Source organism: Scomber scombrus, chromosome 17, assembly GCF_963691925.1.
Source record: "Scomber scombrus chromosome 17, fScoSco1.1, whole genome shotgun sequence".
Lineage (NCBI taxonomy): Eukaryota > Metazoa > Chordata > Actinopteri > Scombriformes > Scombridae > Scomber > Scomber scombrus.
Window position 1 is genome coordinate 18724852 of NC_084986.1, and position 21915 is coordinate 18746766.

Below are 21915 nucleotides of genomic sequence, written 5' to 3' on the forward strand. Positions count from 1 at the left end.
CTTTGATTTTCTCATAAGGCTGAATCATTTCTTAAAACAGCTGAGCACTGTAGTTTTTAAGCAAAGATTACTCCAAGAGGAGAGAATAGTTTATTTGTTGGGGACTATTTTCAGTGGTGAATGAACACACTTTTGGTGGTTTAATGAGTATTTATGGCAACAGAATGGAGCAATGGGATTGATTACAAACAAATTACAGTGCCCAAGCTCATTGCAATGAAGGAACATGTTGCTCAGTGCACAGCTGATTAATATGTTTTAATAGTTTTTAGACAACAATGGAGGTTTGTAGCAGGAGGAACAAGCTAAAGTCTATCAGACTTTGGCTACACAGCCAATACTCAATAGAAGTGTCTATTCATTGTTGGTTTTGGTCTTCTTATAGGATTTGTTGACAGTAAGGGCAAAATACAGATCATCATCATACCACCAAAGGGATCACAAACGAATCTGAACGGTCAAAATTGATTAAGAAGATAAGAGAAAAGATTAAACATTTCAGCTACACAGAAATTGTAAAGCTGTTCTCCAGTATCCAGGTAGATTTAGCTTTCTTCAAAAGGGTCACAAGCGAAAAAAGGTTGAAACCTACTGCATACAAGGATCAGCACACTCAAATAACAAAAAACAACATATTTTCTTATCAAGCCTTCCAGTGAGGTAGTAATCGAGTAACTGAGGTTGCTACAAAATCTTTCAAATGTAACTTTTTAATGCTTCTTTTATTTATGTCAAAATATTGATACATAAAACCAAGACTATCAGCACATGAGAGTAAAGTGACCAATCGTTTGTAATTTGGATGAACAGACCCTTTAATTTAATTTTCTTTTATTGTTTTTTTTAAATGACTACACATCAAAATCATGTGTTTCATCACTTTTGCTCCTCAGGCACACGTTGTAAAATCTGATGTGTTGACACAAGTGTGAGACATCCTAACAACACTGAGGGCCTCACTTGTGACAACAGGAGGGGCCAGGGAGACACTGCAATGCCTGCGGCTGCTGCAGTGACATTCAGCCCGTCTCTCGTATCCACAGCTGGATGTTTTAGTGTTTGCTGACTCAAGGGACGCTGCCATCGCCGTGACGGCAGCCATCAAAGCATGACATTGAGGACCTTGGGGAGCAGTGCCTGTGAAATAGTTCATTGCAGGTGTCCTAGCACTGGAGCCTCTGCAGCAGAGGACGAAAAAAAAAAACTTCCTCTGGAGACTAACTTGTCTATAATGTAGGTAACCTTTGGAGGAGACTTTGAGTAGGATTGAGGAGGAGGAATCTCCATGCAGGGGGATACTATTTCATCGTAGCCAACCTGCTCCTGTTAGTCCTTTGGTACGCTCATGCATATTTAATCCCATTTTCCAGCGCACTTCCTGGCGTTTTCGTCCTTGCTCCCCATTGGCTGCCTGAGGCGTTTGGCTTTCCAGCAGATCTGACCCTCTACATACAGCTGAGGTTCTCAGTTCAGATACACATGTGAAGAACATGTATGTCATGGTAGTCTTGAGTTTCCGATAAGTTCTTCACAAGTCTTTTTCTGTGATGGAATGACTGACTTTATCCCAAAAACATTAATGCATTTGGGTTTTTTATGAATTGTAGAATGAATTATATAATAGTTCTTCTGAAAATGTCTGTTGGGATGAAAATATACATACAGCACTGCCAATATTTGGTTAGATGTCCCTTTGCCATTTTCACCTCAATCAGGTTCTTTTGGTTGACCCAAGTCCCAACCTTACAACTGATGATTTTAGGTCTTCCTGAAGAATTTGGAAGTAATCCTCCGTCTTTATTATTTCATTTACTTCCTGTAAAGCAGCTACTCCACTGGCAGCAAAACATCCCCAGAGCAGAGTACTACCACCACCGTGCTAGTCAGCAGTTATGGTGTTCTTCTCATATTTATGGTCATTGTGGCCAAATAGCTTCATTTCTGTTTCAGCTGACCACAGAACTTTTCTCCAGAGGTCCTTTTCTTTGTCCACATGATCAGCAGCAAAACTTCAGTGGAGCCTTAAGCTGTCACTTTTGGAGCAAAGGCTTCCTTCTTGTACAGCAGCCTCAGCTCGTGGCAATGTAAGACACGCTTGACTGTGGACACCGACACCTGTGTTTCAGCAGCTTCTAATTCATCACAGACCTGCTATTTGGTGGTTCTTAGTTGACTCTTGACATCCACACCAATTTTCTCTCAGCAACAGGTGATAGCTTGCATTTTCTTGTACATTGTGACAATCACACAACTGTGCCATGAACTTTATACTTTCAAACAATTGTTGGTACAGTTGATCTTGGGACCTGTAGCTGCTTTGAAAATGGCTCCAAGTGACTTTCCTGACTTGTTCAGGTCAATGATCGTGCTGAGCTCCTTAGACTTTCCAATTGTAGCATTTACGGCAGAATCTGATGATTTTATCAAACAATCCCTATTGAGTTGGGCTCAAAGGTAGTCCATCATGATCTCTCACAGGAAGTAAAAATTCTCGATATCACCAAAACTGATCATTCCAGTTGCTGCATGTATATTTTTTCCAAAGCACATTTAGGAAATGTAATTGATGGCACTCCAGAAGGGTCTGAATTTCCATTTATCCTGTGAATCCAACAATTTTAAGGCAGATTGGCAAATTAGGAAAGGTGATGCACCAAATTCCTCAGTGTAAATAGAGCAGCTAAAAGTAGCTACAGCAGTAACACATTTAGAGCTGCAATCAGCTGATCGACAGATAATTAACCTACAACTACTTTGATAACCGGTGAATAATTTCTCAATTTTTAAGCAGAAATTTCTTACATTTGCTGGACACAGCTTCTCAAATGTGGCGATTTGAGGCTTCTATGTATGTATGTATGTATGTATACATGACAGGAAACTGTAAAGAAAACCTTTGGACTGCTGATCGGATTAAAACAAGACATTTGATGACGTCACCATGAACTATATGGAATTAAACAGCATTTATAGACAAAACAATAAAGAAAATAATAGCAGATGTATCACTTATGAAAATAATCATTAGTTGTAAACACACAAATGCATCCGTATTAACCATCTAACAGCGTGCTATAAATGATATCTCAGTCACAGGGGTCATTTCTCTGCACAGCCAGTTTGTATATTTTGCTGATGATACTTTTGAAGGACTTTGACTTTTACTTGTGATGGAGTATCTTTGCATTCATGTGTTGGTACTTGAGTACTTTAGAATGTGAATATTTCTTTGATTTCAACCTGCTGCTAAAGTAAGTAGATCTCTGCAGTCCTGTGATGAGAGTGCACACTGACATTAGCTCGCTGACAGAGAACCGACGTCACAGCTGAAATCAGAGCTCTGTAATATAAACCGGTGACTTTCAGCGGCCAGTGATGGACACCACAGTTAAACAAAAGTGAACTGAGTAAACGCAGGCTTTGGTTACCTGGAGACACTCTGATGGCACTTCAGTCAATGGAAAAGTTGACATTTGCAGAAAAGAATCAATCTTTTCTCATCATCATTTAAAAGATACAAATACTATTAGACATGACCACTTTTACTTTACATTGAGTGGAATAAACTATATTAAGGAAAAGCAGTACACTGTTTGGATCTTTATGATGTTTTATTCCAGCACAAGTTTTTTGTGTTGTAAAATGGCTGTGTAGCTAGGAATTAAGGGAGAAGTACAAAATGGAAAATTACAGACAGTTCTAGTATAATTTTGTTTAAATCCCTATTGTGTTTATTTCCTAAAACCACATCTAGGAAAACATTATTTCCCTGCCTTCTTTGGAAACATGGTCAAAATAACACAAAAAAAACCCCAAATAAAAACATGAAGTTTCATTTCAAGTCACTCTCACGATGGAGGGGAATCTGAAAGGGCCTCTGGATGAAACAAATTTATAGCCTGATTTAAAATGTTTTTACCTACCCACTCAGGTAGCCCTTTTTTTCCTTCTTTTTTTCTGCATTTCACACACAGTTTCTACCAACAGTGGCACAGAGGGAGGGCAGTAACTACTTAAATGCACCTTTTTATGCATTAGTTTATGACAATGGTAATTGCTGCACCTCTATCATTTTCCTAAAAGCAGGCTAAGCAAATTACATATAATTGACCTCAAAAACCACAACACAAGAACATTTGAGAGAGAACAGCTGCGTCATTGCACGGCCCAACCAGATTTTCCCTCCTTAGTGAAAAGTGATGCCTTCCTTCGCCGGCCCAATTTCAGCTTGACGTCTTGAAACTGTCTACGTACTGTACCTTACAACAAACACGCTACATGTTTGTTAAGAGGGACAGCGCTATCAGGGCATGTGGTCTAACAAGATATCAGCTAAGGTCTGACATTTGAGGTTTCCCCACCAGATCTTAATGGTACAAGTTTGAAACTGGGCCCATGTGGCTGCCAGCACCATGGATGTAGGTTTAATGTTATAAAGCACACTTCCTGCTCAGGAATTCAAAAGAAAAAAAAATAAAAATCAGGGTAACACTGAGAAGTGCTTTCTTCTTCATCTTCTTCTTTTTCTTCTTTAAAAAAACCATTCATGATATTTTAACTAAAATTCTCTGAAATTATCACGGACCGAGAGAGAGAGAGAGAGGGAGAGTGAGAGAGAGAAAGAGAGGGAGAGTGAGAGAGAGAGAGAGAGAAAGGACGCTGCAGTCATTTCGTTTCCAACAATGAAAACTCTTCCTCAGCTTCGTTATGTACAAGATTAAACATACCATGACATGAGGACGACAGTTTTAAGTAATTTAAAATGAAATAAAATTTGACCACCTGTGGTGAATTGCCTCCACACTCTGACATCACAGAGCAACACGACATGAATCATATTTATCAAAAATGGGGGAGAAAGACAACCACAAACACTCACTTAGGCAGGTTATGCTGTAAATTTACAGTAATGATACCTATAGTTCTGTAAGCCAAAATCTCTATTTTAGAATGCTGAACATTAGGGTAGCTTTCTATAAAAAAGAAAAAAAAAAAATCATATTTTTTTCCATGTTTTTTTCCCACCTCAACAACACTAAGCATATGGCTTAAATATTTGTAAAACTATGTAGTCCAATGGGGGGAACAAGAGTCTCTGCCTTCTCAGTCTGGCTTGCTGAGATGATCCTCGAGACAGACGTTTTCTCTGCAGTGTGTAGCTGCACATGGATGTGTGTGCCCATGTGTATTTGTGTGTGTATATGCATGTTGGAGAGGAGTGGGTGAAAAAGGGTAAAATCCACATAGAAGGAGTTACTTTTTTAGGTTGATCAGACTGTAACTCTCGCTGCCAATGTTTTTGTCTTTTTAAAACGTTATTTCCTATTCCTCCGTTTACGTCTGACACAGTAACGGTCCATAATCAAGCGCTGCATCATATCCGCCATCCCTTTAGGCTTTCAGCAGGTTCGCCAGTGTAAACATGATTCCCCCCCCCCCATATCTCAGAATACTGTCTCGACAGACGGGCGGCCACAGGAGAAAAAAAAGAGAAAAAAAAAAGAAGTCCCAACGACAACAAAAAGACATCAACAAATACGATGGCCGTTGTTGTGGAGATATGCGGGATCAAGGGGGAGAAAACAAAAAAAAAATCAAAACATTAACAGCTACCGTTCAGGAATATTTCCTGGGGCAGGGGGCAGTTAGGGCAGTATGGATCCTTAGTGCAATGAAGGCCAGAGGAGCGGCCGGCTGCGGCGCCACAACGTTCATGCGCCCGCTCCCTCTGGAAGGTGTGGCCAGCCGGCTCATCAGCAGGCTGAAAGAGGTCCAGTGGGCATCATCAACTCTCGACAGGAAGAAGAATAAGGGCAGACATTATGCTCCTAGTCACATGTATTCACTCAAACACACGTCCGTACACTCGTTAGACTCTGTAAAACTACTACGGCTGAAGCCTAGGAGGGGGGACAGAGAGAGAGAGAGAAAGAGAGAGAGATAGTCCGGTCCAGAGCGTCCTCTGGAGGAGTCCTGAGCCTCATTTTTGTCAACTTTGAATAAAAAGTTATGTACGTGTGAGCGTGTATGAGGACGTGTAAACATCAAAATATGAGGCGTGACGAAGTGTGAGAGATTAATCTGCTAGGTCTTTTGGAGCGAGTGTGTGGCATTAGGGTCGTGTGCAAGTTTACTATGTGTGTGACCAGTTTTAGTATTGTATGAGTGTTTTTTAGTTTGTGTGTTCGTGTACATGTCTTTTTGTTTTTGTTTTTTTTTTTGTTTCCTGTTAAGTCTCTCCACTTTTGCAAATGTACATTCATCCATCGGGGGGTGTTGGGGAGGGTCTTGGGGGGGAGGTTGAGGGGCAAGTATGACGCTGGGCCACACACCAACTGATCCTGAGGCATTTCCGATGGTCCGATAAAAGACTCTCGCCTCATCAGTGCACTCAATATAAACAGCAGTAGAGGTACTGGAGGACGATTAACCACACGAAGCCGGAGACGAAAGCAATCAACTGGATCATGCACAGCCACACGGGGTCAAGGGTCATCGGTCGAGGAACCTCTTCCTTCTGTCCTTCTGGAGGAGGGAATGCTCCTGTGGAGGAAGACAGAAATACAGACATCACAATTTTGCCCTTTAGCTGTCTTGATTTGTTAATCCTAGGTACCTCAGAAGGCTGATCTTTTAGAATTGTCAGCATATACAGTGTAAATACTTGGTGTTATTTTTGACTTTTAGTATTTATTTTATTTTGATTGATTGAAATTGAAATTAAAAGAAGAAATTCAAGTTTTATTCCTTTCTCTGTTTCGGTCATTTTCATTGGCTGTTCAGAGCGCCAATCATCAACCAAATCTGCTCCAATTGGATCGGTCTTAACATGAAAGAAGAGTCTTGTTGGCTATTGCAGGCTGTGGACAGGATATGGACGCTCCTATTGGATCAAGTGAGGTGTCAATGGAAAGGTCAGAGTGCAGCCGCTGCTGCTAAGTCTGCTAAGTCGTGTTATGACAGAGAATGCGCGAAAGATAAGCACATTGAGTGGTTTGTGGGTATTTATTGATGAAATGTGTTTCGGACTAAATCATTTCCTGGGTTGGATCGACTTGACGTTTGCCAATGTAACAAGAGTTGTATGGATCAGTTGAATAATATGAGGCTTCATGGTTGAGTTGCCTGAAATTTGTAATTCTTCTTTTTCTTGTTGGTCTGACAGATGAGGAGTGGAGAAATGGAAACAAATGGGGGTCAAACTCATTTTATTTCAAGGGCCACGTACAGCCCAATTTGATCTCAAGTGGGCCGAACCAGTAAAACCATCACATAATAACCTACAAATAATATATATATATATATATATATATATATATATATATATATATATATATATATATATATATATATATCCATATATATATATATATATATATATATATATATATATATATCCATATATATATATATATCCATATATATATATATATATATCCATATATATATATATATATATCCATATATATATATATATATCCATATATATATATATATATATCCATATATATATATATATATCCATATATATATATATATATCCATATATATATATATATATCCATATATATATATATATATCCATATATATATATATATATCCATATATATATATATATATCCATATATATATATATATATATATATATATATATATATATATATATATATATATATATATATATATATATATATATATGGATCTTTACTATAATAAACTATCTGTTTACTGTGAAAAATTTCAACAATATTATGTCTGTATTTCAGATTTTTTTGCACAATATCTTGTTATATTTTACCTAAGACATGAAAGTATAACATACAGAACTTAATGAAACTATAAAAAGAAATCCTCATAACTACTTATAAAACTATTTATAATATAATCTTATTAAAACTATTAATTTGACAAAAAGCCAAAAATTTGTAGCACCTATACAAAAGTACAACTAAAAATAGTCATTTGCGGTGAAAAATTGGGCCGGATTGGACCACTTGGAGGGCCGGTTCTGGCCCATGAGCTGTATGTTTGACACCCTTGTTCTTGTGAAAGGAAAAACAATGCTGTATATTAATTGTCATTGGGGACACAGTACGGCGTCAGTAGCGAGCCGCAAAAGTTGACAGCATGTCTCTTAGCAACAGCCCTCAGATGTTGGTCAACCAGTATCGTGGGAAATGCCAACCCTGAGGCTCCAAGCTTTTTGCATAAATATTCCAAAGACTGTTGTATCATATTTTGAATAAACAAACATTTTTCACAATGGCTGCAGTATCATTACAGTTTATATTTGCTCACAGTAAATATTTCTCGTTTCAGTTTGACTTGAACGAGCCGAGATGGCGAAACACACCTGTGTCGTAGAAGTGGGCCAGCAACTCTTCTTTCTCCACAAACCTCTGATACAGCCAGTCAGTCAGAACCTCTGCCTCCACAGGAACCTCTTTTATAGGGTACATCCTGAAGGAAACAGGAGAGACAGGCAGACAGGGAGAGATGAAACACCGACGACAACAACAAAAAAAAAAAAAGAAGATTACTGAAGTCTCGCTCAGCGGTAACGGTCTGCATTGATCCATTGTGGAAGCTGCAGCCCCAAACTCAGGGTGTCAGCCGTGGTCCCTGAGCAGTCTATTTCAAACTGGAGTCTGTTACAGCAGCCTGTGTGTTTGCTGGAGCTTTAGCTTGTTTTGGGAATTCATTAGCCGGCGGCCTCGTCAGAGTGTCACAGACAGACAGGAGTGTTGAGGGAAGTCCTGACAGGAGACAGTCAAGTAATGTAGCTTCACAAAATGGCTGTTAGGGATGAGTGGGAAGAAAAACACAGAAAAAAAAATCTATCTGAAACTGTCTCGCCATCAAGAAAGTGAAAAAAAATCACGTCTCCAAGCTGGCACTGAGCTCAGAGAGGAGGATCATTAAATCCTAGCAAGTATATGGAAGACTAAATATTAGTATAAAGCTCTAGTATTAAAGAAATCAACACATCATTTTTAATTTTTTAATTTTCTAACAGTCCTGGTTAGTCTGAAAAAAAAAAAAAGTGGAATACATCTAGATTTTAAGATAATAAAAGACTTTGAGAGGCACATTACATTGAGTATTTGTTTATTCTTTAATTAACAAAAAAGGCTAGTTGGCTAAAATGATTCATTTTCCACAGCGACTAATGAGAGGAAATTAGAATGTGTGTCTGTGTCCGGTGTCCATGGCTTTACAGGCCCTGATGAGAGAGCTAATGAAATGTTATTTGTAGCCAGAAGGGGTCCCTAGTAGGCTGTACTCCCACACTGTCGGCTCCTGTTCACCTTCAAATAGAGGTTACAGTCTCCTCTCGCAGAGACGCATTTCCTCTGCACTCAACATTTGTTCAATATTCCCCACCAGATAATGTCCACTGTTAAAGTACATCGGTGTCTGTGTGCAAAAGCTCTAAGAGGGAAGTAATAAGTGATACAGTATTGATCGCTTAAGTGATCAACGTATATTAAAAAGCAATCTATTCAGGGGCAACAGTTCCTCCCGTCTGGGTGATGCCAAGTCTTTTGAACGCTGCTCAAGATGTGTCTCTCACTTTGTTGAAAAATACAAGCAGATTCTACAATTTCTTACATGATCTCCTACACCAAAATATCATTACAAAAACAACAGCGTAATCTGGAGTAGAGCTGCAATAATTTCATCTATTAACAGAAAATTAATTGGCGAATATTAATCTTTTGAGTCATTTTTTTCAGCTGTTGGTTGAACAAAACAAGCAATATGAAGAAATCTTGTTAGACATAAGGAAATTGTGATAAAAAGTTGGTTTTCCACAGTTTGTTGACAGTATACACTAAACAATTAATTTAGAAAATAACCTGTTGATTAATAGATAATAAAAATAACAATTAGTTGCAACCAAAGTTTAAGAAGCTCCTTATAAACGCAGTGAACTGTGAGATATAAGCGGCTGTGAACTGAAGCAGCTGTATGACCAAATCAGGAAAAGGCTTGGCCTGACTGTCCCGCGCACCAGAAGAGCAGGATCTGATGATTCAGCACTCATTTCCATTTGGTTCATCTATTTATTTAACAATGTTAAATGTTTCTACATACTCTTCTACTCATTACCCTGTAATGTAACTGTGTTGGTATTTCTCCGTGGCGAGTCTGGACACAGCTGGCTCGCTTCGCCACCGAAGGCTCACGAGATCCTGTTAAAGTAGATCAACTTTTATGTCCCTAGCCGCAAGTGAAATTCAAGATAAAACTGACGGCTATCATCTGTAAAAGCTTCTGATAAAAGTTGACTTTTAGGAGATAAAAAGGATTTTGACCGACAGCGGCGATGCCTCCCCCTTCCCCCCCGAAGAGCTCTGACTGCCCAAAACTGGAGTGGAGCTGCTGTGGCCACCTGATAGGGTGATTAGAGGCCAGGGCAAAGATGCTACGCTGAGCTTCTCCTACGGCGTCTGCAAATATCAGATATCTTCCACGTTACTGATGTGCCATAAGAACTAACCACCAGCAGTGGTGCATTCAATGTGACTGCTAAGAAAGGAGGAAATAAGTGAGAATACAAGCACACGGATATAATATGTGGACAGAAAGCAGCAATTATAGAGATTAATAAAAGCAACCAAAGCAGTGTTTTCTAGTCATGGTGTTTGGTGGTGATTTTTTGTTGTGTACATCAATGACTGGTGAAGGTGTTGCCATTAAATATAAGTGAATGAATGATTCAATGTATGATCTGATTAAATGTGTGTGAGCATTTCACACCTGCTACCGTGTAGGATGGCTTCCAAAGGGGCTCTCTGCTCTGAAATGTAAACAGATAGCTCTGTAATCCTGACGAGGGGAAAATAGGAGCCGGCTTTGACAACTTATTGGAGGGTTTGGGAATTTAAAGGCCTTGGGTAGCAGGTGGCTGCCACAGGCTTTTCTGCAGCTGAAATATTCATGGAGAAATCAGGATCTTTTGGTATCTAGAGCAGCTGCAAGGCCTGTGGACAGCTGAGGTTGGAGCAAGCGCTGCTGATTCAGGTCCAGAGAAAAAAATCAACACAGCGCTGCTTAGATAGCATGCAGTATGTTCGCCAATCTGCGGCTTTCATTGGTTTATCAGTCGGGTTTGTTTTCAGGAAAAGGACTGTAGTTACATCTGTAACAGTGGTGACACACTTCAACACCTGCAGCAAAAAATGAACCAGGATGGAAGTGGGGAGAGTTCATTTTCCTGACTCACAAACACTTGACTATATTTAAACCTTTATCCATCACATTGTCTGGCTTCACACCTGTGGATGAATACAGATAGTTGGACGGCGACTGGGAACAGCTCTCACTCTGATAATAACGTTTCTTAAAGTTGATTTACCTGAAGTTGTAGATGATCCAACAACACCGTATATTAACATACAAGTTAAAGGACACTAAAATTTCATCAAAACTAATTATACAAAGACCAATTGAAAATTAAGCTACGCACACACACACACACACACACACACACACACACACACACACACACACACACACACACACACACACACACACACACACACACACACACACACACACACACACACACACACACACACACACACACACACACACACACACACACACACACACACACACACACACACACACACACAATGTACAGATACCCTGGAGAGGTGGTGCAGATTCCAGGGATTTTAATTGGCTAATATGTACTGTAACAGGTTGTATAAGAGTTGAAGCTGCAGCCAACCTCAGCAGTCTCATTTAAGTTTATAGAAAACAAACAGACTTTGATCTATCTGTATACATCTCTGTTGGAGGCTGAACGTTACGAGGCGAACAGCAAACAATGATCTGCCCCGGTTCTGTTTGCAGTGCTGCAAAAAAGGAAACATTGCACCATAGTGTCAATATTGTGCTGAGTGAAAAGAAACAAGGAGTATGGCGGTATTTGTATTTGTTGTGCGGAGAGGTGCAGCAGCATGTGTAACAACGTACAGTCGTGGCGGCGGCAGTGAGGAACTGGTGGTGGTGGTGGTGGTGGTTAACTGGCGTGGGGCCACGGCAGCGTTCTCATTTCCACCCTAACCCACTTGGCAGCGGCTTGCTTGTTAACCCGACACCCTGGATCACAGACACACAGCTGAGGAGAGCTACAGTTCCTCCTGTCAATGACCTCCAACATCAGACTTTTACCACGCGTTGACCCGTGCTGCGTCAGACTGATGATGTACACCCGAACTCGCAGGTGATAACGTAATGTTAATGTATAAAGTTTGCTGAATGCAGATCACAATTCATAAATATAGTTGACGTGTTTTAATGGCAGCAGCTGTTTTGTGTTTATTCATTGTTTTAAGTTATCAGAAGAAAGACATATTAGTAGCAAATCAGATGCTTTTGATCCTCCATCTTTACAGCCTTGTTTGAACCATTTAGCTTCTGCACAGCTCTTTTTCTCAAGATATTGTTTCCCTTTCTACCCGAGCTAGGAAGCTAATTAAATTTGGACTGTGGCAGGACAAGTCTGTCTACTCAACAAGCCTCTTTGGAGGGGAGCCAGTCATTGTTTGGGGATTCTAAATGGGCCCCTAAATCTCACTGGCTGTGAAATTGTGAGAAACAAAGAGGTGTCCTGCGAGGCCCGGGAGCACAATGCTGCAAAAAGGTGAATATTGAGATTAGAGGCTAGTGTGGCTGCTGTGGGATCAGAAGACTTCTGTCCTGCTCCCTGTCTTTTTCTAGTTAAGGTAGGGGTCCTCATCTAATCCAAAACAACTCTTTCTGAGTTCTTTCTCATGATCCTCCTGTGGAGTGGTGGTTGATTTGCAGCAGCTGGAGAAACACTGTCTGTAGTATGTATAACATGTACTAGTTCGTTTGATTTCTTTTTGACTGCATCAATGGTGATGGGGATTCCTTACGTAAAGCACACACTAAACATGACTCTTAAGGGCTCTCGCTCCCAGAATACCAAGAAGTGCTTTATCTACAATCAGGGAGAAGTTGAGGGATGGTAGGAGTCCACTTGTTAATTGCTCCATTTAGGCTTTAATCTGCTTCCTCTCTGGCTCAAGGCTGTCCATGTTCCAGGAAGTGGTTTGCTACAAAACAATGGACATGACAGAATCTCCTCCGGCAGATGTAAAAAAAAAAAAAAGGGCTCGACCACGGGGGACAGAGCTGAGACAACGGCCGACATGTTAAAGCATAACACTTTCTGTTCACATAAAACCATTTACAGGATACTGAGGCACGCTCCTTTGAACACGTTCTCATTTCTGGACGCATCATTTAACATAACGTCTCTAGCATGAGAGATTGATACGTAAAAAAGTCACAGTTTATGTTTTAAATATGAACTTTACAGTGCCAGTTATCACTCTTCTTGTAATGATTCACATTATTGCTCAGTATTATCAGTACGCGGTGGGCTGATCACAGGATTTTTATTATGGTCCACAAATAGTGATTATGGTTATGAGGTTTTTGGACTCATCATATCTTGGCTTCAGAACCCGGATAAGGCTCAAAGTCTAAATTGTACCAAACTGTATCGTCACTCTTATTTTTCACTACCAGTGATCAGATGGAAAAGCTGAATAAAGCATGTTGTTAATTTTTAGGCACCTAAAACTAAACAGTCAGTCAGCTGAAGTGAGTCAGTTGATACAGAAACATGCAAAATGTTGCAAAATCAAACACGCATCTGCAAGCACATGATCTGAAACTTGGATACTGTTAGGATCATTTCTCTATGATCCATGTCCTCATCATCATACAGGATCCTCAAAGTAAATGATTTTGAGTCATTTTTATGAGGAAGAATACTGTTTCATAAGCTAGAGCTGCAACGATTAGTCACTCAACTATTCTAATACTCAAATAATCATTTTAGTTATTTTTTGGCGCAAACGTGACAAACATTTGCTGGTTGCAGCTTCTCAAACGTGATGATTTGAGACTTTTCTGTGACATACATGATAGTAAATTGGACCATTGATCAGACAAAACAGGGAAGAGGGAGACACAAAAGAAAAAAAGAAGCAGCTATGAGACAGTTTTCAGCAACACACCTCTAACCTCTCAGCACGGTAACTGTGACCTGCTGCTGTGTGGAAACCTGCTGGCGTCGTGTACTTCATGACATCAGATCGTAGCTGCAATTATTTATAACGAGTTTAAACAGTTGTGCTATAAAAATATCAAAACACACCAGTTGCTCTTCTGAATGAATAGTTACTCAAGGAGTGTTTCCTGTACTATTAAACCACACTTACTGTTACCATAGTAACCACAGATGTCAACAAATCAACCAGGAGTGAAAATTCCAAGGATTACAAGTTGTCATAGCTAAAACAGTATGGCAAGAAAATACTTAGTCTCCACTGGATCAGCTATGCCTCAGCATTAGTGGGGATTCACAAACTTGCACAACAGTTCAGAAGACTGCCAAATCAAGAGCATGAACACGGATGCTTCAGCTCAAAGATATTTTGTAACTCTAACAAACTAACAAACATCAGACACTATGTGAAAGTTGAATATTCGGCTCACGTGCCCTCTGGAAAATCTATTTTTTGCCCCTTTTACTCTGACTTTGATCTTTGTGTTTACGTGGCATGCTTCCACCTGGTCACTCTGACCATATGACACTGACACTGTGCTGCTGTTGTTATTGGAGGACATGGCAGCGAGATGGAGGGTGCAGGAGGAGCAGTATAGAGGTTACGGACAGTCTAGCATGGGTGCATCAACCTCTTATCAGAGCAGAGCTCAGAAGAAATGTGCCATAAAACCACAGCCACAGTTGGACTGACTGACTTTATAGTCACAGAGATGTCAGTACGACCTGCTGTTGAACCAGCCTTTAGGAGGCTACTCCCACGGGAAGAACAGATATGCTGTCTACAAGTATTTGTTTATCTGTATGCTTTTATTTACAGTTTAATATCTAGAAAAGTAGATAAACTTACTTTGCATAGTTTTAAGGCTTTCCGAAAAAAAGTTAATTTCTGAAGAAAGAAAAAACAAATCTGCCAGCATGGTAGAAATATTTTAACCGGTTTTAAACACACAAATTAAAATCAAATTATTTCATAATTCTAGTGCAGTGACAACGTCTTACTCTAGCTCATTTTAACAGAATACGTTGATACATTCTTACTACACTGTAAAATAAAGTTTTTAGGACTCAATTGCTGACAAAAAAATATAAAAACGTATTAATAACGTTGAGCTAATTACAGATTAGACAGTGCAAAACTGTATAAAGTAGTTAAAATGAGCTCAACTGCTACAAAAATGTGATAACAATCCTATAATATATACTTGTGTTACTTTACAATTTGTTGTTAATACTTATGTACTGTAATAAAGTAAGACTGTGAATGTAGGACTTTTACTTCTTCCACCCCTGATCTCTTTCGGAGGATTTTCTGTGGAATGAAGTGAATCCAGGGTGGTGGTGGTAGGGCGTTCCTTTAATGGGTTTCAAAGGTGAAAAAAAGTCCTCTGAAGACCCCGAGCTTTGAAAAAAAAAAAAAAAAAAAAAAATCCCTCTACTCATTCATTATCCCGAGACACCATCTCTAATTACCAAAGTGCTCATTATACTCACAGGTGAGACACGAGAGGGGGATATATTGATTGTGGGTGAGGTGTGGAATGAACCTCAAACACAAAATGAGTACAAAAAGGTAGGTAGTGTAGCGTCTGTGTTACAACAAGGAAAGACAGACTTTTTTTTTTTTTTTTTTTTTTTTACAATGTGTTTAGAGAGAAAAAAAAAAATCTGCCTTCAGATTAGGAAGCAGTACAGCTGCAAGCTCAACAACTCTCTGTGTGGGTCTTGTCTCTGCAAGGAAGCCAGGTGTGCGGCTCGAAAGCGTCTACGTGATGACCAGGCAGACTCCGACTCCATAAATCATGTCACCTTTCAGATATTTTCAAACAGCAGCTTTCAGAAAAGCCCACAGCAGCAAAAAAAAAAAAAAGGAGAGAAGTGGGTGCATATAAAAGAAAAAGCATTTCAAAGTATTTAACACCCACTACTGCCCTCACTCGGCCTCTGTACACCCACCTAACTCTCCCATCTGCCATTCACAGAGGGCTTATGATGCTGCAATCCGGGAGGCTGAGATTATATGGGGGAGAGGGCAAGAGACAGAGACGTACAGCGAGGGAGGGTGGAGCTGAAGGGTGAGGACTGGAGGCAGAGAGAGAGAAAGAGAGGGAGGTAGAGGGATTAAAAAAAAAAAAAAAAAAGTGCAGAGCGCTCAGCGTGGATCCATCTAGAATATTATTCAATTCTCAGCTGCCTGTTTTGAAGCTGAGGCTCAGGTGCTGTAGTAATCTACAGCAGCCCCATAAAACGATCTCACAAGAAGACGGCAGGCTTTTATCAAGGTCCTTTCACAAAGGAAACGTCAGGCTGAAGATGTGGGATTTAGGGCCCCGACGTACAAAGACGCCTGATCAAACGCACCTCATTGCCTCGTATCTGCTGTTAAACTGTAGGAACTGCACATGCTGCAAAGCTGACGTCTGGCTGACATGCATGTATGTTCAGGGCCTGGGAGAGTGGACCTAACTAGTCAGTAGTCTGATTTATAATCCAAAAAAGAAACCAGCTAAGAAAAATGTTATGAATGTGTTAAAACCTTCTTGCTCTTCTTTGCGTCAGCACTGTCAGCTGGTCGTCTGCTTTTGGGAGAAAAGAGGCAAGACAAAATACGATGACGCCCAAGTGGGTGAAATCACCGATTTGGTGAACAGTCAGCAGCGAGCTCCGCTGTAGATTCAGCATGCTGAATCACCATTAAGGGCTGATGGCTGACGGCTGACACTCAGCTTGGTGTCAAGACACATCATTGGAAACTCAGTTGCTGTTCATTCAAGTCAGCATGGAAATGAATATTAAATCATCTCTAGCTGCTGTCATGACCATCTCCACATGAAACATGGTTCCCATCACATTCATAATGCAACATTTCATGCTGGAAGTGTTTTCCCTTCTGGTTTAGTCCGGTTGTTTTTTTATTAGTTCGATTTATTCCTACCAAGGACTTCCACCACTGTTACTCTCCGGTTAAAATGTCTATTTTATTACATAAGGAAAAGCACAAAGTTTTGACTGCAAATTGGCTCTTTGTCAGGATTTTTTTGCTCAATTGGCAAATGACCAAACATACAACTCAGCTAATACAACAAACCTGGCAGAATACTTGGCCAGATATTCCTGTGAAGTGACCCATTTGTAAAATTCACAAACTTCCCTGGAGAACTCAGAATCCCTGACCTTCTTCGTCTGAAGTAAAACACTTTGTCCTTTTGCCGTTCTAAAAAAGTCAAACTTTCCAACAAAAAGAGGGAACACTGAGACTACTGACCTAACCTGATGTTTACTATCAAAACGGTAATTTTTTTCAAACAATAATTGATGTTTGCTATTGTGAACGGTTAGTTGGACTAATGTGGGGATCACTGACCTGTGTGTGATTATTGGTTTGTTGATGAAGCTCAGCTAATGAAGAGCAGTGTAGTGTAAGATCACTTCTTTGAAGTAAGTCCTTCAAAAATCCTTCTTAAATGTCATTATTTGTAGGAATGCCAGTGAACAAAGGCTGCACTAAACTGACAGAGCACAACACAGCTGCAGGGCGGCACACTGCTCTAGCTGTCTCTCCTGTCTGCATTACCACTCCCCCACAGTGTTCCCCTGATCTGCAGGCAGATTAATCCTCTTGTTGACACTGCACCTGTAGCGTGGGTCTCCTCTATGATCAGCGGTGTTGACACGGCTGGAACTGAGCGTGCAAACTTTTAAAAACAGGACCAACTGTGCCTTCAGCTGGGTTGGGTGCCCCTTCATCCGTCCCTGGGCTGTAGAAGTGCTGACCGCGCGAGGGAAGCTGATTGTGTCGATGGCTGATTAGAGTCCCTGGGGTGGGGCGGGACTAGAGCATCCTCTTCTCCTCTAATTACAGACTTAATGAGTCCTTAGCTTTAGCCCATGTGGGAAGAGAATCCTCCAGAGAATGGCCAGCAAGCCAAGGTTCATAAATCACCTTTTACTTTGACTTATCCTACACACACACACACGCTGCGTCAGGAGGTTGCACAAGGGTGCAGGGGGAACATTCAGGGTCAAAATGACTTCTACATGATGACTACTGCTTGAGCCTGGCTACATCCCCTCTGATCTATGCTGTCATGACAGTGCACAGGGGACCATATTCATCTTAAATGAAGTCCTGCAGAAAATCTAATCCTGGCCCACCTTCATCATATCCTCAAGTGGATGGATTAGCAACAGAGGGGAACCTGGAGGGCACCAAGAGGAAGGACTACATAACAGGAGAAATGCAGAAGAGCAGTCAGTGTTTCCCCTTCATTCATTCTGCAACTGAGCATCGTTGCTAAAATTTCAAATGATCATTAATATCAGTGAGCAACTAACGATTTTCACTCCCACACTGTGTGAGCACGACGACACCCTACGTTATCGTGAAATCATTTTGGGTCGTCCTCCCTCTCCTCATTCAATAAAGGACATCTACGTGAAATTTCCTGTTGTAAGAGTAGCGTCACTCCGTTAAGGAATAGAGCGGTGCGTAATGTGTGTGTGCTTAGATGAGTGTGAGAGAGCGAGCTGCAAAAAAGTGACGTGAATGTGAGCGGAGCAGAGGAAAAGGTCAGCAGTAAGTTGTCAATCTGACAGTAAATGTACAGCACAGACTTCAATGTGTCAGTTATAATTGCTGCGGCTTCTCAACACAGAGAATAGTCCAGTCAGTTGGTTTTCCAAGTGCTGGAAATAACAAAGGGGTTAGCTCCGTGGTTATCGACAATGGGTTCGTCTAACCTGACCCGGCTCATTTAAGGTGGACCAGCTATTCTCATTTTAGTGTCGATCTCAGCAGCTCCTAAACAGATAACAGAGAAACGTGTGGATGCTGAGTCGCTCCCAAGGCCTTTATGCATTGTGGTGGTGACTGAAAATTATTTTTCTTTTCTGCAATTGCTGAAGCATGTCCTTATGTACAAGCCGACCTGCAGCCAAGGCTAAAAAGCAAATACTCCTACCTTTTAATTTTAACCTAATGTTTTTTGTTTGTTTTTTTAACTACAAAAAGCTTTTGCCACCTCTGACTGCAATCAACGCGGAGGAAAAGGAGTTCAATGTGTTGCATATGTGAAATAACTTGTGAAGGCACCTTGTAAAATTTTTACCTTCATACTTAGTGGGTCAGCAGAACACCCCTGAGACTAGTTGGTGGATTTTTCTGCAGTAAACTTGTGTTAGCAGTAGGTGGACTTAAAAAAAAGGTCCTTAAATTCTTCCCCAATACAAGTGAACACTGTGTGAGTGAGTCACATGAATAGCACAGTCTCAAAGTCTCTGTGAGCCAAACCTAAAGTGATTTGTAATTCTATTACAGACCTGTGATGTGACTGCATGGTAATATGATTTCTCTCATGAAAGAAATAGATATTTTTTTCTCTGGTTTGTTAGAAAGAAATAGACATGAAGAGGAGTGACAGAAGTCTTAACTCAGAAATGATACGGTATGTCAGCAATAATGACCTAAAGGAACTGCCTTAAAGCGTTTCACATGGATTAATAAAAGACTTCTAACATTGTGCTGCACTTATTTTATGATGTAATGCGGTACATTTTCATATGCTGCAGTTTCTTTGCATGTCGGCTGCATAATACATTTGCATAGGAAAGTATAATGGTTCCCCCCTCCTGTGAATGACAAATGACAGTTTTGAAAGCTAGACTAAAACAAACCTTATGTGGAGAGTGAAACTTAAAGGGGACGCATCATGCACATTTTCAGGTCTGTATTTATATTCTGGGGCTCTACTGGGAAATCTTTGCATGATTTACAGTTAAAACAACTCCTCGTTTATATTACACTGGTACTCAGTTCAGCCTCTGTCTGGCTGGAAACAGGCTGTTTTAAGTCATGTGTCTTTACCTCCTGAGCCCACTCTCCAATAAAATCCCAAAAAGCATGAGATGTCCCCTTTAAATGTAATGCCCCATATTTTCATTCTTACCTGTAGTGTACATGTGTGACTGTGGGAGGCCTGTAGCCAAAGATCCACGTCTGGATGTCCATAGGCTTTGCTTTGGGGTAAGCTATGGTCACATCTATTACCCACTGCAGGCCTCTACGCTTGATACCTAAAAACAGAACAAACACATATACAGAAAGTGAGTTTGGAGGACAAGACGACTCACGTGAAAGGCACAGATATCCAAATTTCACACAGTAACCGACAAGGCTCAGAGGACAAAGTCAGTGTACAGCCTTGCAGCACATCAGCAGATCAGATCCTTGCCATAAGAGAGGGTGAACCCTTGTCTTTCTTATTTAAGGACAGTATCTGTAACTACTAGGCATCCGGGGAGATTTTTACATTGAAGCAGTGCAGCCAAGTGACGGCTGGTCACCTGCCAAAGCGACTGCTTTACCAGCCATAGTCCCAACTTGACAGAATTTGTCTGGCAGCGACATTTATGATTCACAGTAACAGAAACATTTCAAACTCAACAGCTAATCCTTCACATCATATCAATTTATCAATAAATGACCTAAATAATGATCAAATTGAATCAAAGCGATTGTATTTTCATACACAATAAAAGCCGAGTGGAGCTTTAATCACCTCTTATTTATGTTAGAGCAAGAAATAGAGGGCATGAAGAAGGAAAGGTGGACAAGAGGATAAAAAATTGTGAAGAAAATAGTGTGACAGGAAGGCGGAGGGTGACAGATGGGAGAGGGAACCCGCTGGACACGTGATCAAATTTGGAAGGGTGCGTGTGTGCAAGTATTTGTGAGCATGAGGAATGCAGGGTCAGCTCTGCACTCACCTGCACACAAGCAGGAAGAAATGAAAAGAGCTGTAGGATATGGACGATAAAGTTCAAACTTATTTTTTTCTCCATTAAACCTTCTGCCTGGTGCTATGTCAACATCTAGCAGGACTGAATTGACTCAAACATAACTGGACTGCGTGAAGTTTATTGTGGCTTTGAAAAGAATAAGCAGGGAGGGTGATGCCGGTGCTAACGGATGTTTGTCAAAGCCAAGTGAAATCAAGAATAAAACATCTTTGGACGACATTTGTTTGTGTGTGGTGTCTTGTCTGTGTTTTTTTTAAGAGGAGCGAGCTGTATTGAGAAATACAACAGGTGATTTGCCACACAGCACTGTTGGAAGGTGTATTTCTTTGCTTTTTGTTGAACCTACTTGTGTCCCTGTTTCCAGTGTTTGAGCTAAGCTAGTCTGAACACGTCCCAGACACACAGGAAACTGATAACAACCTCTGTCTGAGGGAGAAGGCACAACAAGCACACCACCTTCAAAAGCCAAAGTTCACTTTTAAACTAAATACTCAAAATGTTAAATGTTACATTTACCACAAGCGTATCACATGCAAAGCAGAATGCCTCAGTCGGCACACACCGATCTAAAACGAGGTGGGTGTTAAGCAGTGATCCGTACTCGCCTGCTCGACTAATGTTAAACCCAAGTCTGCTTCTACTGTGCAACAAATACTTCCCTCTCTCTCTGCACAATGGCCTCTTTATGCAAGATAAACATGCCATGGCTGTGTGACAGAGTGAAGCTACATCTTACAGCTGATTGGCCACGTCACATTATACTGTCGACAGCGTTACAATGGAGAATGGCGCTAACAAGTCGTGATTTCAACCTTCGCTGTGGTGCAGTTTGACAGAGATGTTACCAAATGAGTGGAAACAGGGAGACAGTTATGGTTCACAAACATTGTGATCCTTTGTTTTTAGATACATCATATTCAAGGTACTTAGTGAAGATTAATGAGAGCACCTGAGCAGCCCCGGTCCTCTCTACAAACAATGCTGCTCACACTAACCAATT

General features: G+C 40.6%; 1 protein-coding gene across 2 annotated transcripts in view; it reads right to left on the bottom strand.

The window, feature by feature from the left end:
- Window positions 1-3599: 3599 nt before the first annotated feature.
- The window catches only part of lpgat1 (lysophosphatidylglycerol acyltransferase 1), a 44196-nt gene continuing 25880 nt past the window's right edge, over window positions 3600-21915 (bottom strand). For both annotated transcript variants that reach the window (XM_062437059.1, XM_062437058.1), the window contains 3 exons: window positions 20063-20189; window positions 8355-8461; window positions 3600-6543 (listed from right to left, as the gene is read on the bottom strand). In XM_062437059.1, coding sequence (XP_062293043.1) covers window positions 6392-6543; window positions 8355-8461; window positions 20063-20189 — 386 coding nt within the window. In that variant the 3' untranslated portion in view covers window positions 3600-6391. The remainder of the gene's footprint in view (window positions 6544-8354; window positions 8462-20062; window positions 20190-21915) is intronic.